This window comes from Alosa pseudoharengus, unplaced genomic scaffold (genome assembly GCF_046254945.1).
Source record: "Alosa pseudoharengus isolate Yale_2024_CS ecotype anadromous, Long Island Sound unplaced genomic scaffold, YU_APseudo_1.1 YU_APseudo_1.1_scf_7, whole genome shotgun sequence".
Classification (NCBI taxonomy): domain Eukaryota; kingdom Metazoa; phylum Chordata; class Actinopteri; order Clupeiformes; family Clupeidae; genus Alosa; species Alosa pseudoharengus.
In genome coordinates, this window is record NW_027468859.1 from 41,218,554 (window position 1) to 41,238,742 (window position 20,189).

The 20,189-nt window shown below is 39.3% G+C and overlaps 1 protein-coding gene across 1 annotated transcript in view; it reads right to left on the minus strand.

Annotated features, from left to right (window-relative positions):
- cd2ap (CD2-associated protein) overlaps nucleotides 1-20,189 on the minus strand; it is a 154,480-nt gene that overhangs the window by 7,224 nt on the left and 127,067 nt on the right. The window contains exon 16 of the mRNA XM_076272389.1: nucleotides 13,164-13,342. Within this exon, the coding sequence (XP_076128504.1) occupies nucleotides 13,164-13,342 (179 nt within the window). The remainder of the gene's footprint in view (nucleotides 1-13,163; nucleotides 13,343-20,189) is intronic.

Sequence of the window (20,189 nt, forward strand, 5' to 3'; positions counted from 1 at the left end):
TGGCCGTGATGCTCATTTGAAAATCACTGTGGCCTTGGTGCCCCCTCCTTTTAATACTCTGCTTTGCGTCTGTTTAATAGCGATTTTTATTTAGCCTATGCCTTGTCAAAATAATCTTAGCATCACAACGCAAATTAATTCAGTGTTACGCATTGGAGAAAATGCATGGCAAGAAAGAAAGTGCGTCTTCTCAGTTGAAATACTCGTGATCGCTAAGTAGCCTACTCATCACACAGACACATGTATCACATCACATGAAAGAGCTTTTCTCAGCTTTTAAACGATGTTAACAGCTAATTGCTGTGGTGAACGGTTCACGTGAAAAGTAAATAATATGATTAAATTTAATCATAACGTCTACATAAGGTTCTACGCCCATCTCCCTACCCATTCATCTCGGTCACGAACCCTTCGTTCAACACATGACAAACCATATATCAGAATAAACAGCAGACCTTACTGAACACAAGGTGTAAAGCAATCCCCTGTACAGTAAGCCGTTCCAGAGTATTCTGGTTAAATTAAAAATAAAATTTGCAGCCAGGTCTACATTCATGTCTCCAACTTTGGTCTTTAGGTTTCAAAATGTGTTTAAATCGTTCTACATGATGATGAACAGGCCAAATACAGAATAAATGTTACAAATATTGCCTAGATTTTGGTAAATATTAAAATCAGAGGATAAACAGCTAATTAAGTTTGTGAAAGGAGCCTTAATGATCAAAAAATCCTAAGCATGCATCTAGGCTTTTTGAGTTTCGTAAAGCCGAGCTGTGCTTAAATTGTTCAACACATGATTTCATAACAGGCCAAATATAAAATAAATTAAATATTAATTATAGCCTAGATATCTGTAAATATTAGATGATCAGATGATGTCCAGTTCTATGTAATATGTCATGTTTCATGTTTTTGTAATGTTTCATACAGTGATGCAGGTCTACTGCTGTGAATACTGTATAGTTCACTTTGGCCTTGGTGCCCTGACATGTGGCCTTTGTGCCCCCCACCAAATATGCCCAACTTAAGGCCAAGTGGCCTTGCCCCATAAATGGTGAAATTCCAAGCCTGGATGTATCGTTACAGCCCTACCTGGCGTGGCTACAGGTTTGGGTTAAAGGCCGGTCTCCAATAGAGGCCTGGTCTGTTTTTTAGTTTTTGGTTGTATTTAATCTTCTAAAACCCGTCAGATCGTCTGTTTAAAGCCCAATTCACACCAAAGATTCCCAATGACACGAAACCGTTGCAGCGGTGTGAATTAGATGTTGCACGTCGTTGCAAGCCGTTGCAAAGCATTCACAATGTCTAGTCACAGTTGCAAGGCTTTAAAATGTTGCATCAAGTTGCTGGTTTATAGAATATTGCAGCTCATCTCGTCGTGAATCTTTGGTGTGGTTTGGGCTTAAGTATGGTGCAGACTGCGCAAGTTATGATTAGATGGTATTAAAAGACTGCGGTGGGGAAAAGCTAGAGTTCCAATAACTTTTTTCAATATGAACTATGTCTGTATGTCTGGTTTAGTCATTGTTCAATTCATCCCTTGTGTTTAAAATTTGCGGATAGGCTGATGGTAAGCTTGTTTTTATGCTGGCAACAAAACAAAAGGGTTCGCGAACGTTATTCTTTATTCTAAATGCGTACCGCCATGGCAAAAAGGGAAAGAAGTTGGCTATGATTTGAAATGTACATGGTTGTCAAATTTGCCAAATAAAATACGGGAGAAACAATATGGTTCATGCTCTCTCAAACCGTTTCATTCGTGCCGAAAAGGAGGGAGAATGAAACATTATGCAGGTTCCACTTTTGCATAAATTAATTCCTGAACGGTTTTGGTCTTTGACAAAGGACCGATATAGGCTATTTGCTAGGGACAAAATATGAGCGTTCTCTTTGCAAATTATGTTTGATTAAAACGCGTTTCATCTGTTCTGGCTATGCCTGCTATTTGGATCATCTCACTCAATGAACAACATCTCAACACTAAATGAATGATGATCCGTAATTGTCATCAGATAGCTATTCATATAGGTAGACATTCAGTGTGTTTGAAATAATTCTATAATATTTTCCATCTTTGCAGAGGAGAAGTTTTGTGTAAAGGGAAGTAAAGGCCTGTCTCATATAGACGCCTGTCTCTAATACTAGCCGGTGCAGTTTGGTGATTTGGGAAAATAAAAGCCTGGGCTATTATTTGGAGTTTTACGGTATGTTCAGTTCACGTGTAACAGTGTAGGCGTGTAAACATTTTTTAGCTCGTAGTAGATAATAGCTTAAACTTGAAGTGCTTCAGTGATATTTTAATTCCATGTGGACTGAGCAAACACCGGCGCCGAGTTGAGAGCACTGTAACTTGCCACGCACATCAGCGCCAAAGTTTTTAACTGGCAAACACTGGATGAACAATGGATTTTATGGAGTGGCGCCGACAAAATAGAACTGAATTGTAATTTAGGCGGTGGCAAAGTGCCATGCTGGTATGCAGAATTGTATTGAGGAGAACAGAATCTAATGTAATTGAATGTCGAAAGGGGAGTGCGCCGCACTCATGTCACTCGTGTCCACAGCACTTAAAAGCGCCATCCAGCCGACCGGAAGTTCAGAACTGTTTTGGTGTTTATTATCTCCATGACTACAGGAGGAGGAGGGCTAGGCAGAAGCTTAGTAGGAAGCAAAAATTCTAGAGTGGAGCTTTGCTAGGAAGTGTCTGTGGCAGTTTGAGGACAAGAAACGGTGCAGCCAAAGGGGATTGTTGATAACAGAACAAGTGAAAAATGTGAAATAAAAAAATCTTTGGCGGCAGGCGATTAATGTGATACATTTTTTTTTTAATGCGTTATGCTTGGTCCTTAATTAACGCACGATTGACCCTAGTTATTTTATTATGCCTGCAAACTTATTATTATGCCTGCAGACTACTTGCCTTCTCCTCACTGAGGAGATGGAATGTGAACATCCCATCTCCTCAGTGAGGAGAAGGCAAGTAGTCTGCATCTACACTAGGAAGGGAGAGGTCCAGCCATTTGCTCCTGTTCAGTGCTGTTTTGTGAAGACCAAGCTGTACCTTTATGTACATAGGCCTATGAACAGCAAAATGTATGAGTCGGTCATTGTGATCGTTGTGGTGTTGCTCCTCGTTTACTTTATCGTGTTTACTGGAGCAGTAGAGCTTTTGAGTTTCAAAGTTAGCTGCCGTTTAGCTACTAGTTGGCTATGAGCAAACGTTACTGCCAGGACACTGACGGGGTTGCTAGCTTCTGTTGGTTAGTGTCTGTCACCTCTGCGGATCTGCTGCCCTTCTTTGGAGACGGACTCGATTGCGCTCCCGAGGATGACAGAGTTTTGCTGCCAGTGCTGAGCCAACCGGGGAACCAACCGCCCTGCTGCCACTGGTGTCACCGGAGTAGCTACATCGGCTAGCTCAAGGCCGCTGCTTGCCTCCCGTCTATGTTGGGACAACGGTCATCTGCTCGTTGGCTGAGTAGAGTGAAACCGTTCGTATGTACACTTTTATACTGACAAACACACACACACACACTTGGTTTTCGCCACGAGCGACCGGCGAGTCGGACGGGCATTGTAGCGGTTGCAGCCCTGCCTTCAGCTGATAGAGCTGACTTCTGTGCACCAACGGAAAGTAGAGGTGTAAAGATTAACCAATACGTATCGGTATCCGTTTTTAACGTGTAAGATACGGCTACATCGATTCGTGAAGCCCCGTACCGGAATAAAACTGAAATGAACCGGTCGTTATATCGATTTACATGTTACGAATCGGTTCACAACCTTTTCTGCTCGCTCAGACTCTCATTTACGTTGCAAGCAGCGCGTTCATCCCACTTCCGGTTTTGAAACTACATGTGGCACGGATTTGTGGGTAATGCAGTTCGTTTTGGGCTACATTCTTTGCCCAAAGTTGTCAAATTAAGTATTGACAAAAGTATGTCATTACCCATACATCTACTGCAACTTAAGCACGTGACAACTCGCAATCGGTCGTTTGTTTGACAGTTTTTACTCTTTTGTGCGCGAAATTAAACACTTACTGTAGCATTCCTAAACGGCAACAATAGTCTGTAGCGTAGCCTTACGTTTGATGAAGGGATTTCCTTAATGTTAAAGAATAATTTGGCCCTTGCTGCTAAAACGATGCACAAATTATTATTATTTTGTTCATATTCACTCAGACTTGGAACAAAATAGGCCCAGTTCATTGGTATGTAGGCCTATTTTATTCTTGTAGGCTGGGCTATATGAGAAAAGGCCAAGATTGTCTTAAGCACTCTTTTTTCGGTGTCTTACCTTAACAATAGGCTACAGCTCCTTGAAAAAAAATCAGATATAACTCTATAAAATTGTCTAAAAAGTCTATAAAAATGTATTTTTATGTTGTATTTGGCTGCTGTGTTTGACTGAAATGTAGCCTTTTCATTTCAATACAGTATATGATACAAACCTCAGTTTAGATAATCATATTTACACATTTGTTTTTGCCTAGTTGACATGACCATGATAATTGATAATATAAAATTAAACCTTAAGCAAATCTTTCAGAACGCTTTCCATTCTTCAACTGCATCGAATTGCATCGAATCGCATCGAATCGTACTGAATCGTTTTTATGAACATGTATCTTTTCTTGTATCGAATCGTGTCCATGTATCTAGATGTGAATCGTATCGTCTTTTACATGAGAGATTCACACCCCTAACGGAAAGCAATTAGGGGTTATTGTTTAATTTGTTACTTTAATACCACTTTTAAATGTGATTGTTGTGATACTGCTGTTTAATGAAAATTGTTTTCACCCTCTTTGCTTCTTTTTGAAGCTTTTCATTAATATAAATCACTTTTACTATTATTATTAAATAAATGTTTCATTATTATATTTCACTATATCCTGGGTGTATTGGCAATTCCTTTCTGAATATGCATCCACCACTAGTGTAACGAACATTCATTTTCACATTTTATATTTCAATTCTGTAAGATTACATTATACACAAGCTTTAAGGTGAGTGTAGTATTTTTACACTGGAGGCATTGCACTATCAAAATGCAGCCGCAAGGGTTTTTACAAAAGCTAAGAAAACAGACCTATTGACACCCATTCTCAAATCCCTGCAATGGCTTCCAGTTACATACAGAATTGAACTTTCAGTTTCACGGTTTTATAACTTAGCCTACCCGACACACTTGCTCGCTTGTCTACCAGTTCCACCACAAAGTGAAGTAACCTATTCTTTGACACTCTCACATGCTTGTCAGATGACCCCCCTTTGGTTTCAGCCAATCAAATGACAGCGTTTCTTTTACTGTCGACCTGACCGTCAGAATCGGTCCAAACACCACAAAGGAGTTCGCTAAAATATTGGTGGTGACAATTTAGTCATCTCAAAATATTGATGATGACTAGTCACCAGTGTCCCCATCTAAACCTATGCCCATGTTTTAAAGGAGAAGTTCGGTGTGATATTGACCTAAAGTGTGTTGAAACATGATACTGAGTGTGAACTTTTGTCTCATAGCTCATCTTGGCTTGTCCCCTGCACTCCGAAATCTGGCGCTAGTTAGCCGATGCTACCAACAGGTTTTCGATGGGGGTGCCTCGGGCATCGGCCTAGCCATGCAAATAAATCACTGTTTTACACCATTTACGAGGCTCAAAGTAGCTCCACACTTCATTGGTAGACTTCCGAGGGCCCTGACATTTAAAACGAGACATTGAGAACTTTGAAAAAGCACTGGTAGTTTATTTACAATACGATTTATACAGAAAGTACCTTCAGGAAGTTTACCGTTCGCCGCCATCTTGAATTTAGTCACGATAAGTCGAGCGACGAGTACGTATGAACAGGTATGATAAGGGATCAGATTCCAAAAATAATTCCATGGAAATGCATGGATTCCAGTTGCTGCTACTGAATTTGATGAAATGGTAACAAATAGGCTATAGCCTAGACTATGTAGGCTAAAGAGTCATATCGTGGGGAGTTTATTGTTTCTTTTTGGCAAGTAGCCGTGTAATAAGTGGGATAACGTATAGGGAATATGTAAGGGATAAAGTATAGAACGCCAGTCATTATCGGGAAATAGGTCTCGGGACCTATTTCCGGATAATGACCGGCGTTCTATACATTATCCCTCACATATTCCCCCCAGGCCTCTGAGATCTAAGGAAATATCCCTGTTAAAAAAGCTCCCTGCCAGGACCAAACAGGTTGAAGTTGCTTTTGGCTACTATGCGGTTCAGCTGTGGAACAATCTTCCAGATGACATAAAATCTGCCGACTGTTGCCCGTTTTAAATCTTAGCTCAAGACAGAACTCTATACAGTGACTTTCCCCGATTTGACTAACTGCATTCTTCCTTTAATATCAGTCTTTGCCTTTTACCACTTTTAGTTAATTTTAGTTTTATTTATTATTATTATTTATTTATTTGTTTTATTGTTTTTATTGTTTCTCAATTTATTTGCAATAATTTTTTATTAAAAGGTTTATTGCTTTAATCCTGTATTTTCTTACACTCTTTCTTTTACCATTTTTAAATGTTGTTGTTTTACCATTTTTTAATCTTGTATTGCATCTTTATTGTATTGTTTTAAAGCTGTTAATTCAATTCTTATTTACTTTTAACTAGTGATGGCCCAATAGCGATACTGGCATCAGGGATCGGGCCGATACTGGGCCCATATAGAGCTTCAGAATCCCGTCCCTCCTCCGAGAGAGCTTAGGTGCCGGAAGTAATTGTCTCATTCATTTCTCCCATTGACATTTTGGAAAAATCCGTATCTAAAGAGTTTTAGAGCATGTCTTAGGCTAACCAGCTACGGCGTAACTCAAAAGCATACAACATATCATTTCGAGTGAAAAAACGAAGAGAATGAAAATGAAAAAGAGAATGAAAAAAAGTCAAAGGTCCAAGACGGTGTCCATATTGTCATTTCCGAGCGAAGGAACTACTCATCCCATAAACCACCGCGCCTCACTAAATAATATATATAGCAAGGCACAACCGGCGCAAATTGCCATTTAAACAACTTCCAACCGACAACAGCACGCAAACCTTTTCCTCCAAGCAGTGATTTTTATATTGTGAATGTGCAGTTAATAGCAGTTATTTCAGGAGTAATCATGTAAATAATAGTGTTTTGGTATTGAATTTCATATTTATCATTGTGTATTTTATATCGTGTGTGTGTGAAAGCGGTTAACGTTAACGTTAGCAACATGGTGCAGTGCTTCGTACCTGACTGCCATCACCGCTCAGTCAGGCTGATGCATGGACCAGTGCATGGTCTGCTCTTGGACCACCAATTTTTTTTTTTTTTAAAGGGACACCAGGCAACGTTTTCATGTTAATTAATCATCTTCGTAAGTCGGTATATGGTTAACTTGCCGTGAATTATTACACAAAATGTTCAATAAATGCACGAAAAAATATTCCTAGGTTAATGATTGATATGACTCATACAGTATGAAGGCTACAGTAGCCTAGCTAATGTTAACTAGTATTACCAACCTCCCTGCAAAACTCACAACTTTGTAGGTCTTGTCCCTCATGCTGGCCCTTACAAAACCAACAAGCTGACTCTCGGACACACAACAGTCAATAATGTGACCCGATTTAAAGTGGTTTTCACCCCTTTGGACACTCACTAAAACATAATATATTTCATACCTGTGTTGCAGCATGTAGGCTAATGTTAGCTGCATTGTTGATACAAGTACCAATGTCTACCAACGTCTAGAAAGTTTTTAATCACATTAAGATTTTCGCCATAGGCAGTAAAAGACTCCGCCATCTTGGCCAGCGATTTTCGAGTGAGAAAGATTCAAACTTTACCATAACGGACTTTCCACCAATCAGAGGCATCACTGTGGGATTGTGGGATTGTTCAGGATTGTGGGTAATTAAGTACTTATCCAAGACATCGCAAATAAAAGACATTTATCTCAAAACAAGGATAGTGCCCCATGAACTTTTGGCTTCTATATGAGCATCTGCAATAATAATAGTTAATCATTTGTTTAATTAAGATATGGACACAGTGCCAGTGTGGAGGCTTGTTTTAAACAGAATTGTTTGTTTATTTTTTGTTTGAAATAGCCTGCTATTATATATTTTATTTGATACTCATTATTAAGTGTGCTTGCAAAGCAGCACACTTATTGTTCTTCTTAAGTTTTATTTTTCCCGTCTCCCTAATTTTTTGTCAGCTCTAGCGCCTAGGCCCTTTGAGACAGAGACACCGTTCCAACTTTAAAACGTCCGGTCAGTACCGGTGTAAGTTGCTCGCGAAGATGACGTCAGGTGGGCGTGTCGTTCGTCCGCCATATTGGATTGAACAGAAAGCGAAACTAAATTTTCACAGGTCACAAATTTGGTCCGAACGCCACGAAACTTGACGTACATTATCCTTGGACCAAGCCTCACAAAAGTTACCAGAAGGATTTTTGATTTTCGAAAGTGTTTGCCCGTCACAGCCAAACGAAATTGGCGGCGAAGCTCCGAAACAGGAAGTCGTCCATATCTCAGGAACACTGTCACATATCGATACCAAATTTTGTATTTGAACTCGGGACTCCAATGTGAGGGTGCATAAGCTAAAAAAAAAGAAAACATTCCAAAAGTTTCCAGCATTTGGCAAACCATCCACCCATATTTGGTAACTTATCACCTTCCACATTTGCAATTGTACATCTATCACAATGCCTTCCAAGTATGCACAATGTCTCCGGGCAACCTTGCCCAATCATGAAATCCTTGCTCAGCCATGGGATAGTATGGACTTACGAACTGAAATGGTAAGGAGAACATTAGCTATTTATTGCTGACGTAGTACAGTTATTTTCACATTGACGGTATTCAAAATAAATGTTTCATTATTGTTAAATATCATGATGGGAGAGTATTATTAAAAATGTTACAAGTATGCAAATTCATATGTTTACGGGCATTTAGGTTTTACTGTGTTGTTTTGTTGTAAAGACATGCAAGGCATTCTGGGCCATGTAATAGACAAACAGTGGTCGGCAGCGTTAACTTGATTTCCATACGTATTAATATGAATAGGTGTTTCTGTAAACCTAGGGACAATAAACAGCCATCTCTGTTACAAAAACGACCTGGTAATCGCTCACTGAAGAGGAATGATAAAAAGATTGTTTTCCTCAAAGCATGGAGTTGACGACACAAGCAAGAAATGTCACGTTAATGTTAAATACATCTGAACGCTAGGTGGCAACGTTGTATTACATTTCACATACATACGGTGACATCATTAGAATTATGTGAGCTTCACAAGTAAGGAAGGTGCAAATATTATGTAATTTATAATGGGAAATTATTGGAAATGTTATTTCTTGTTTATTCTAATTGCAAACCACACACATCTATTCGGAATCACACGTACACATTTAATACTGAAAGACTCATTTCGTGTTCTTCATTTGATGTTGCCTAGCAACGCAGCCTTCAGAGCAAAGATTCTAGAACAGGGCTTCAGAGAGACATGTTTTGAGTTTGTGGCCAAGAACCTAAAATATCGGTTTCCATGTGTATGTGCTGGATGGTGTGCGTCCTTTATGAAAGTAAGTGTTTTATACAGTTAACGTTACAGACATAATGAGTCATGTTGTAGTGGTCAACATAAATGTGCCCCTTCTGTTATTAGAATGCTAAGCGGAGAAGCATGCTAAGCAGAGATTTAGTATCATTAATTTCTTGTGTGGCTATCTATAGGGAGGAGATGTATGTTGCTAATTGGGATTTATGTTGTTTAGCGTAATGCCATGGTCATTTGATATGAGATGCTTGCACTCGTAACTTCGTCACTTGTAACTTTAGGACTGCTATTTAGCACTTTAGCCCTAAAAGTAGCACCTAAGTCTGTGACAGCTTAAAAGAAGTGGCGAGGACTCCTTACTCTTAACGCGATGTTTTGAAATGCGTCTACTATTGTGTACAGGAGCTTCCAATCGCGAGAGAACTTTGTAGGCATAACTAAGGGATGCAATAACACCACCAACAACCAAAACTACTTGTCAACATGTACATTAAATGTAACGTTTCATGTGAATCAAATGAAAATGTTTTCTTTGCAAACGTAGGCATAGGCATATGGTGACAGATTAATTTAATAATGATGCTGTGTGAATCACGGTAAGCGCGAATGAAGTGGCCACTTCTTAATGGGACCCACTGTATGGAAGTGGGCTAAGTAAAATAGAGATGTTTCAAATAAGATAAGGTTAATCAGAATTCTACGAACGGCAGAGATAGAACTGGCCTTTGGCCATAGCAACCATCCATTTAGAACTATTGGCCTTCATAGCAACCAAAGATCTGAGCTGTGTTGCAATGTGAGGCAGTAGTATACAGTTGATTTACAGACGGTAGTTTAGAGTAATATGAAGTATTCCTGGGTCATTCCGTGTGAAATCACCCAATTTCAGCGCAATTTGGCAGATGACCCTCTCCGAAAAAATCTGAAAAAAATCACAGGTGTTTGTAGACCAAATCCATGCATAGATCTGAAATAGTATATCTGTATAACTAATCGTTGGAAAACTACAGCCCTTTGAAACTTCAAGTCATTTTAAGCATTGTGGTGAACAATCCTTTTTGTTCAACTTCCAGCATAATTGGCTCTTTTGGTATTTCACACACATTAGTGAAACTATGTGAATAGAAGTACATTTTCCTGTTGAATTAAAAAATCCAATCAGATCAGACGTATCTTGTATACTTTCCCCTCTGCAAAGCTCTGAAAATGGCTATAAATTCATAATGTGAAAAGACATCATCACCTTTGAGGGCTTCTCGTTCAAAAAGTATGTGACACAAATTCATCAGATTTTTTTCCTATGTTTAGATTGGATATGTGCAGCAAACAAGTGACTCTCTTACTCTTCCATTAACTTCCATTGTATTAAAAGAGCACCACATGTGGTGCAAAGTGGTACTGCAGATAAAGTACAAATTCAGTGGATTTATAGACAATATTTGTAAAAAATCGTATCTCAATGAAGAAACTCAGCAACAAGCCGAAATTTTGGGCAGATGATCCTCACATACAGAATGATATATGGTAAAATTTAAAAAAATCCTGTTAACTGTCCACGTGGTGAAATGAGAAGATGAAAACAGGCTTTTTGAAAATCAAGCCCAATTTTAAAAAAATGCTCTGAAAATATGAAAATGATAACAACCAAAGTTAATGCATGGACAGGACCTTATAATACATATATGAGTGGGAAAAAATCTGATGAATTTGTGTCACATACTTTTTGAATGACAAGCCCTCAAAGGTGGTGATGTTTTTTCACATAATGAATTTATAGCCATTTTCAGAGCTTTGCAGAGGGGAAATTACACAAGATACACCTGATTTGATTGGATTGTTTAATTCAACAGGAAAATGTACTTCTATTCACATAGTTTCACTAATGTGTGTGAAATACCAAAAGAGCCAATAATGTTGGAAGTTGAACAAAAAGGATTGTTCACCACGATGCTTAAAATGACTTGAAACTTCAAAGGGCTGTAGTTTTGGAACCATTAGTGATACAGATATACTATTTAAGATTTATGCATAGGTTTGGTCTACAAACACCTGTGATTTTTTTCAGATTTTTTGGGAGAGGGTGACCTGCCAGCCACTGGGTGATTTGACACGGAATGACCCCTCTTTATTCTGAGATACATCTGAGATAGGCTACATCAATAGCCTCTCAAAACAACCCTAGGCTCACAAAACAATCCCAAACAGACATAAGGTCTTTATAGAGCAAATCCATATAGATTATTTGTCAAATAAACCAGTAAAACATAATTTGTCGGATGGAATATATAACATTCACACTCATAGCTCATATTTTTTTTAATAAATCAGTGAAAAAGTATCTTGACAAACAAGCAGCTTTTTAATGCCTTGGTCATATTTCATAATTTCAATTCCTCTGTAGGTTACCTGATAGCCCAGTTTGAGAGACGCAAGACGCGTGACATTATTTATTTTTGCAGCCAATCACTGCTGTCATTTTATTTTATTGATTTGATCTCAGTTATAGAAGCTAAATTCGAAGGCAGGCCCAAAGGTAAAATCTAACAAACCGCATTCAACCCGCAAGCCAATAGTTGAATAGCCCTCTCCTAGAGCTTTTGAGATATTGCCACTGCTCCAACACTGAAAGGCACTGTTACAATGTCTGGATCAAGCCAGGTTCAGCATATCGTATGCCACTGTCTGCTCACGTTGGTGACCAGACCAGGGCAACCAGGGCAAGCACACTTTCGCAGTTCCCGCCGGAAATGCAGTCTAGTTATTTATATTTATTTTAGGCTTATTGTAACAATCAGAGCAGAGAAGAAAATTCATTGCAATTTTATGCTAGTCATTTTGTGGTAGAAATATGGCATTGGTACTCGGTATTGGCAAGTACACAAATGTAAATACTCATACTCGTATTGTTTTTTTTATCTTTTAATGTTTTTTTTAATGTCTTGCCTGCTGAATAATAGTCCTACCCCATAAAACAAATTGGCCTTATTTCATCGCTTGTGTCATTACATGCAAATGTGTTGAGCTAGTTGTCATAACTAGTTATCATGGTCTGTCTAGCATATAGCAAATATTTGTGCCCTGCGGACAGGAACGTCAGGATGTATAGAAAGATGTAGTGTTGCAAAGCTCTGACCAAGGGGTGTTTTGCTGTATATTGGCCATTTTTCATAACAATGCTGTAAAGGAAACAAAAGCTTTTGTTTCCTTTATACCGTCACAATGTCTATCAACAGAAAAAAACTTTAAAACGTATCCAGTGTCTTGCAATCAAGCCCTTCCACACACAATAATGATACTAATAACTTTGTAGTTTTGATTGAAATAGAAAATAGTGCTGCCTTGCACATTGTTCATTAGAAAATACGAACAGGACAAAACAGTTTGACTATCTTGACATAAACAATGGTATCATGACTTTTGCAGGTTATCCACTATGTGGTGCAGTTTGCACTAATTGTTTTGAGAAATTCACTATCTGCTGTGCAAATCTTCATTATGATTTGAGAAATACACCAAAGCAACTGTGGAAAACTGTAAGTAATTGTTCATTACCATTGCACACACACACAATTGTGACCTTGGATGTGTTTCTTACATTTGCTGAGTCTTCAGTAACTCTACAGTCAACAGGACCTCCTTCATCTGAGTCCGAAGCTCATCCAGTTCCATGACTTTCTCCTTCTCCCTCCCAGCTTTGGATTTGGTTTCAGGCGAAGTTGGCATTGTAGTGTTGACTTTACTGTTCAAGCCTGATGAGGCAGTTGAAACCAGTGGCTGATTGTGAATGACAAAGATCAAAGACAGAATATGGTGACATTACTTACAAACTATACCTGATTTTTCAGCTCAGTCCAAAATGTTTAGAAAAGCAAAAAGATTAGAAAAGCATTGAATTATGATTTTTCTTTAATTAATGCATGTAAGAGTCTTATGGGTTATATGCGTATCAAATAGCATGAAGATCTGAAATTCCTGGAAAAAAAAACCCACTAGAAATAACATATTAAGAAAAACTTCTGTTGTAGCCACATAGCTTAATTGACCATTCGCTAAGTCCCGCCCCCCCTTGCTAGTCCGACAACCTCAGTCGGAGTTAACTAGAACTTCAATGATAGGTAGATTCTAGCTGTATGTCTGTCTGTAAAAGTTACATCCCAAGAAGCTCTTTTGGAGAGCCACAGACCTGATTTAATTTAGGAGCCGTCGAAAGACTCCAGTATGACATGGAAACACATGTATAAAAAATCATATCTAGCTTTGTTGGGTGACAAACTTAGACGGGAAGAGAGTGTGATTCACTGATATTAATATTAGCTGTGCTAGATAGACTTGCATGCATACTACAAGGACACTGGGTCATGTTGTGTTAGGAACATGGTACTACAAATAAACGGAAGCCTACATTGCAGAGCCACTTCAACTTTATTAATTTATGGTGAATAAATGTTACACTAGCCCTGTGCTTTTCTGACATGATGATGCTAGCACGTTAGCAGCGGTTAGCTAACTATACTAATGTTCGTTCTCCAAGTCTTCTCCAAGTGACAATCATATCATACACAATGCTGGCAATGCTGAGAACAATAAACATCCTTGTTTATCTTACTTACAATGAGTTAGCAGTGTGGCTTTAATCTACAGATGTGGTGGTGGAGCACTGTTTCGTTATGGTTTGCTAAGTAGTAAGTTAACCCTTTGCTTAAAATAGGGGAGAGCTGGGAGGATAGAATTGAATCTAATCTAACATAATTACAGAAAGCATAATCAAGATTGAAAGCTATTAATCTGTGTATCGGTGTTGCCTTAATCCCATACATGTCGTTTGGCCGTCCTTTTCAACTCTTTCTACTCAGTCTTAAAAAATGACTCGAGTCTCTGACTCGAATCTGACTAGAGTCGAGTCATGTGACTCGAGTCCCCCATGTCTGCATCACTATAAAATCCAATAAAACCAGACAAAAATCAGCTGCTCCCAATGCATTTCTATGGAGCCGCAAGTTGAAGCGGTCAGAGTGTGTCTGCCTGCGCGGAGCTATTGAACTGCCATTGGCTCATCTGCGTTCGATGGGCTTGCGATCAGTCAATTGATTTGAAATATTTCAACTGATTTCAGCTTTGCTGTAGCACTTGCTCTAGCACTTACTGTAAGTGCTGAAAAGGATTTCAAAGAAAATTCCACCGTGGACATTAATAAGTTATAATAAGGGATGAATATAATGTGTTCATATTTCTGCAGATTCCAGAAATGTCTAAGGAAAAATAAATAAAATAAATAAATAAAATAAAAATATAGCCACAAGCGGCAATGACGGGCCTGACGTGACACACATATCTACCAACTTTTGTGTCTGTGTGGGTGAAACTATTTGCTGACCACAAGCAGGCTTGGAATTTCAACATTCTGGGGGCAAGGCCACTTGGCCTTCAGTTGGGCATATTTGGTGGAGGGCACAAAGGCCACATGTCAGGGCACTAAGGCCAACGTTAACTATACAGTAGTAGGCTATAAAAACGATCAAAGTTGTATTTAGCCTATTCACTGCAGTAGACCTGCATCACTGTATGAAACATTACAAAAACATGAAACATGACACATTACATATAACTGTAAATCATCTGATCATCTAATATTTACAGATATCTAGGCTATATTTAACATTTATTTGATATTTGGCCTGTTATGAAATCATGTATTGAACAATTTAAGCACAGCTCAGCTTTAAGAAACTCAAATAGCCTAGATGCATGCTTAGCATTTTGTGATCATTAAGGCTACTTTCACAAACTCTTAGTCAGCTGTCCTCTGATTTACCGATATCTAGGCGATATTTGTAATATTTATTTTGTATTTGGCCCGTTATGAAATAATGTGGAACAATTTAAACACAGTGTAAAAGCCCAAATTTGGAGACATCCATGTATGTTGAAATGTACTGCAAATTCAAAACGGGATTACTCTGGAACGGCTAACTGTACAGGGGACTGCTTTACACCTTTGTGTTCGGTAAGGTCTGCTGTTTATTCTGATATATGGTTTGTCATGTGTTAAACGAGGGGTTCGTGAAGTATTCCGCCGAGATGAATGGGTAGGGAGATGGACGCAAAACCTTCAGTAGAATTTATGATTAAATTGATATTATTTACTTTTCTCGCGAACCGTTAATCAAAGCAATTAGCGGCTGACATCGTTTAAAAGCTGAGAAAAAGCTCTTTCATGTGATACTTGTGATGTCTGTGTGATGATTAGGCTACTTCGCAAGTAGTTCAACTGAGAAGAATGGGTGAATTTGGACGAACTTTCTCCACTGCGTAATTTGCGCTGTGAATGCTAAGATTGTTTTGACAGGCCAAATATATATCGCTATTAGTAGGACGCAAAGCAGAATATTGAAAGAAGGGGGCACCAAGGCCACCGTGGCCTGTAAACCTCTAATTTTCAAAGGGGCGTCACGGCCAACGCAAGGGGCTACGACGGCCATGGCCGTCGTGGCCGCCGTGAAATTCCTGCCCTGACCACAAGACTCAATGACATAAGAGGGCGCTATGGAGTCCCTGGGCCACACCCCGGGCCAAATCGCTGACCCTGAGTAGACTGTGAGGGATGATATGGGTGTTAAACTTCATTTCGCTCATGGGAACTATTGATTTCAGCCTGTTTGGCAGGGGGTGGGGTGCATGACGCTCATTTAATCAATCTGATGAAACTTCTAGGAATGGCAGAGGTAAGACCAGTGAAATAGCCAATCTATATGTTGTTAGATGGTGTTGCTATGCCAGACATGCATTTTGGGCGTGTGCATATCATTACTATAATAATCAATAAACTGAAGTTTCAGCTAAATCAGCCAATACATTGTGACTTACATATACATTGACAGATTTAGTTAATTCAGCGAGATATCATTATTCAACATCCACAACATCTTGACATCATGTCCTCTAATTTTGATATGATTCTGATAAATCACCTAGGAGAAGTGCGTCAAAATTGATCATGTGCCACCAGTGTAATAGCCATTCTATCTGTTGCCAGATGGTGGCTCTATGCCAGATATGCATTGTGGGCATGAAATATCATATTCACTATAATAAATAACAATCTGTTAAGTTTGAGTCATGTCAAACAATGCATGGCAAATGTTTGTTCACACTTTTCCTGTTTATATCGCGAGGTATGTAAATTCATCATATTGCTATTTCAGCACTATACAACATATAAAAAAGCTTCACAATTCCAAAAACATCTTGACATCATGTTTACCATTTTTGACATGAATCGGATCAATCATCTAGGAAGAGTGCTTCAAAATTGATTGTGTCACAACGCACAAAATCCCAATTACCTCCCTTCCTGTTGAGCGTGTCTAACGGAATGTACATAAGACAGTTGTTCGTCTTGGGGAGTTACACATACCTACCAAATTTGGTGTGTGTAGATGGAAATATATGCTAACCATAAGCTGCAGTGACATAAGGGGGGGGGGGGCTATAGAGTTCCTGAGCCATGCCTGGCGTCAGGCCTTTGTCTCTGAGTATTTACTGAGACACTTTATGTGTGTGCCAAATTTCATGAGTTTTCAGCCACAAGAACCACCTCAAAAGAGGCAAGATTCAACAGAGGCGCCATTTTTAAATTCATTTTATCGCCATTTCAGCATATTACAACATATAAAAAATAACCTTGCAATATAAACTCAGCAACATGTTCATATCCCATTGGATATGCATTGGTTGCACTGGTGCGCCTAACTAACACCTTCAGTTTAATCTCTCCAAAACTGAGCTTTTGGTGTTTCCAGCTAAAATTCCAGCTATTCCCCAGCAGATTAACATCCAGCTTGACTCATCTTCACTGACCCCAACTAGATTGGCACGTAACCGGGGCGTTAGGCTATTAATTAAATTGACACAGTTTATTATTGCTATTCTCCTTAATTTAGTCTTACCAACTTTTTAAATAGTTTACTGTTAAATTTAACTTCGTAATGTTGTATTTGTATGTTGCTTTGGACAAAAGTGTCTGCTAAATACCATAACCATATCCATAACGAGATGTAAACTGCTTTCCCATCAGTGCATCATTCATGAGTCTATACAAATATTTAAGTGCTAGTGTTACTTAAAAAAACAATAAATAGAAACATATAAAACAGCATTCGCAGCATTCATAAACATAAAGTCATACACACCCAGTCATAGTCATACACACCCAGTCATTGCATAAAAAAAACAGTATGAACACACACAATCATTGCATATAAACAGTATGAACATACATCTACAGACATTGTAATGGTGTCACTGACTTAAATTTATATATTTCTTTTAAGTTGGGCGCCAGGCAGTAGAGGGCTGCCAAGTCAGAAAAAGAATCCTGTTACCAAATTATCCCTCTAGTTAAGCATTGACTCAATTTCACAACACAGATGAAGTTTCAGTTTTTCTTTGTATTAGAAAAGTTATTCCGTTTTTCACCACAAGCAAACAAAATAACAAACAAACAAAAAGTAATTCAGTGGTTCATATGAGCAACACACATCAAAAGGCAGGGTAGTTCGTAATGTGAACAGCACACACCACAAGCGTTCAATGCAACATGACAGAAACATAACAAAAAAGACAAAGTTCGTTCAGACGATATCGCATCAAACAATAGGCTTAGTCAATAAACAAAATGAAACTCAAAACAAACAAAAGATGACGCCTAAGGTAGGCGGAGGTGAATGTGAAAGCGAGCGAGTGTGCCTACATGTGTGTGTGTGTGTGTGTGAGAGCGTAGAGTGAGAGTAGGCCTAGGTTATGTAGGCCTATGCGGGGTGAAACATGAGCTTGGTGTGAGCAGTTTAAACGATAATGGAAAAATGAGCAAGGTGCGGTTTTGATTGTCACTCACGGTTTGTTTTCCAAAGGATTCTGTCCAAGTCAGTATGCATGTTGTCCACAGGACGACAATTCTGCTTGTTTTGGAAATCCTAACCCGAAAGAACCAGTGTGGGTATTCTGTAGAATGATAATTCCTCTTGATGTTTCAGGTCTCCTACTCCGAAAGAACCAGTGTGGATGTTCTGTAGAATGATAATTCCTTTTGATGTTTCGGGTCTCCTACTCCGTAAGAACCAGTGTGGATATTCTGAAACTCTGGAGTTTCAAAACGTAGCGCAGGCTACTGACGTGCCGGTTTTCTACTTGGTCCTGCTGGTGAAGCTGAGAAGACGTCTCCCCGACCGCGGCATACAAATCCCGAGTGGCACGCTACTGAAATGTCTCTGAACATACAGGGTTTAAACTAGTAAAACGAAACGTTGTGAACTCACAAAACAACTAGTATTAACAAAAATCCGCTCTTTCAGGCTCACTCGAATGCTTTTTGCATCTCTGACTCCGTCTCCCCTCTCCAATCATTCAGGGCTTACTTCCTGTTTTGTTAAAAGTGCGACCTCTCCAACTTGAACCTGGCCACTTCTGATTGGTCAAGCAATTAAGAACATGAGTGAACAGGCAAAGTCATTCTAAAAGACATGACCGTATGTCACTGATCCATTTCACAACAGATTCCATATTGCATTTGGATAAAAACTGTGTTTGAGTTTATTTGTCCTTGCGTTAATTAATCTGTTCTGTCTGCCTTAAGGCAACAGTTCAACAGGGAGTGACTGGGATGGTGGGTGTTCTTTATAATGTTCTGGGCTTTTTTGAGACATGGGAACTGTGTAGTTCTTCCAGTGTGGGGAGAGGGCATCCGACTATCTTTTGGCCGGTGTTGATGACCCTATGGAGCGCTTTCCTCTGAGCCGCTGTGCAGCTGGTGTACCATACGCTATGGAGTCAGATGCCTTTATTATGCAAGTGCATAAAGAATGAAAACGAGCGCAGATTCAGGAATCGAGAGTGTAAATAGAGAAACTGAGGGCTGTTATCTCAACTGTAACAATTATGATTGAGAGCACAGAAATGACGCTCGCATCGGGCCGCTCACCGGTTCTGTCTTCTGCTCCTTCTCGCTTTCAAAACTTCTACGCTCTCGGTGTAATTTTTCCAACCTGAAACATGTCATGGACTAAGGCTCGATCAGACAATCTACACCCATCAATCGATATGTCGAGTTCAAGTGCACCAGATGCTTCTGCTTCACAATAACAGGTGCTAGAGCCATTGATGTTAAGTTGAATGATATATTATTAAATAACTTATCAACTTATCGTCCCCCTGTTGTTAAAAACCTTGGCATTCAGCTTGACTCCACCCTTAGCTTTGATCCTCATATCAAATCACTCACTAAGACCGCTTTTTTACACCTCCGTAACATTGCCCGCCTCCGACCCTTCCTCTCTGCTAGTGATGCAAAGACTTTGGTTCACTCTTTCATTATGTCCCGTCTAGATTACTGCAACTCACTTTTACTTGGTCTCCCCACTAAAACCCTTCAAAGACTACAATATATTCAAAACTCTGCAGCCAGGCTCCTCACTCATACCAGACGATCAGCACACATCCCCTCCATTCTCCATTGGCTACCAGTTCCGTCCCGGATCAAATACAAAGTAGTACTACTCACCTTCAAAGCCCTCCACAACCTTGCTCTCCCCTACATCTGCGACCTCCTGACCTCTTACACTCCCTC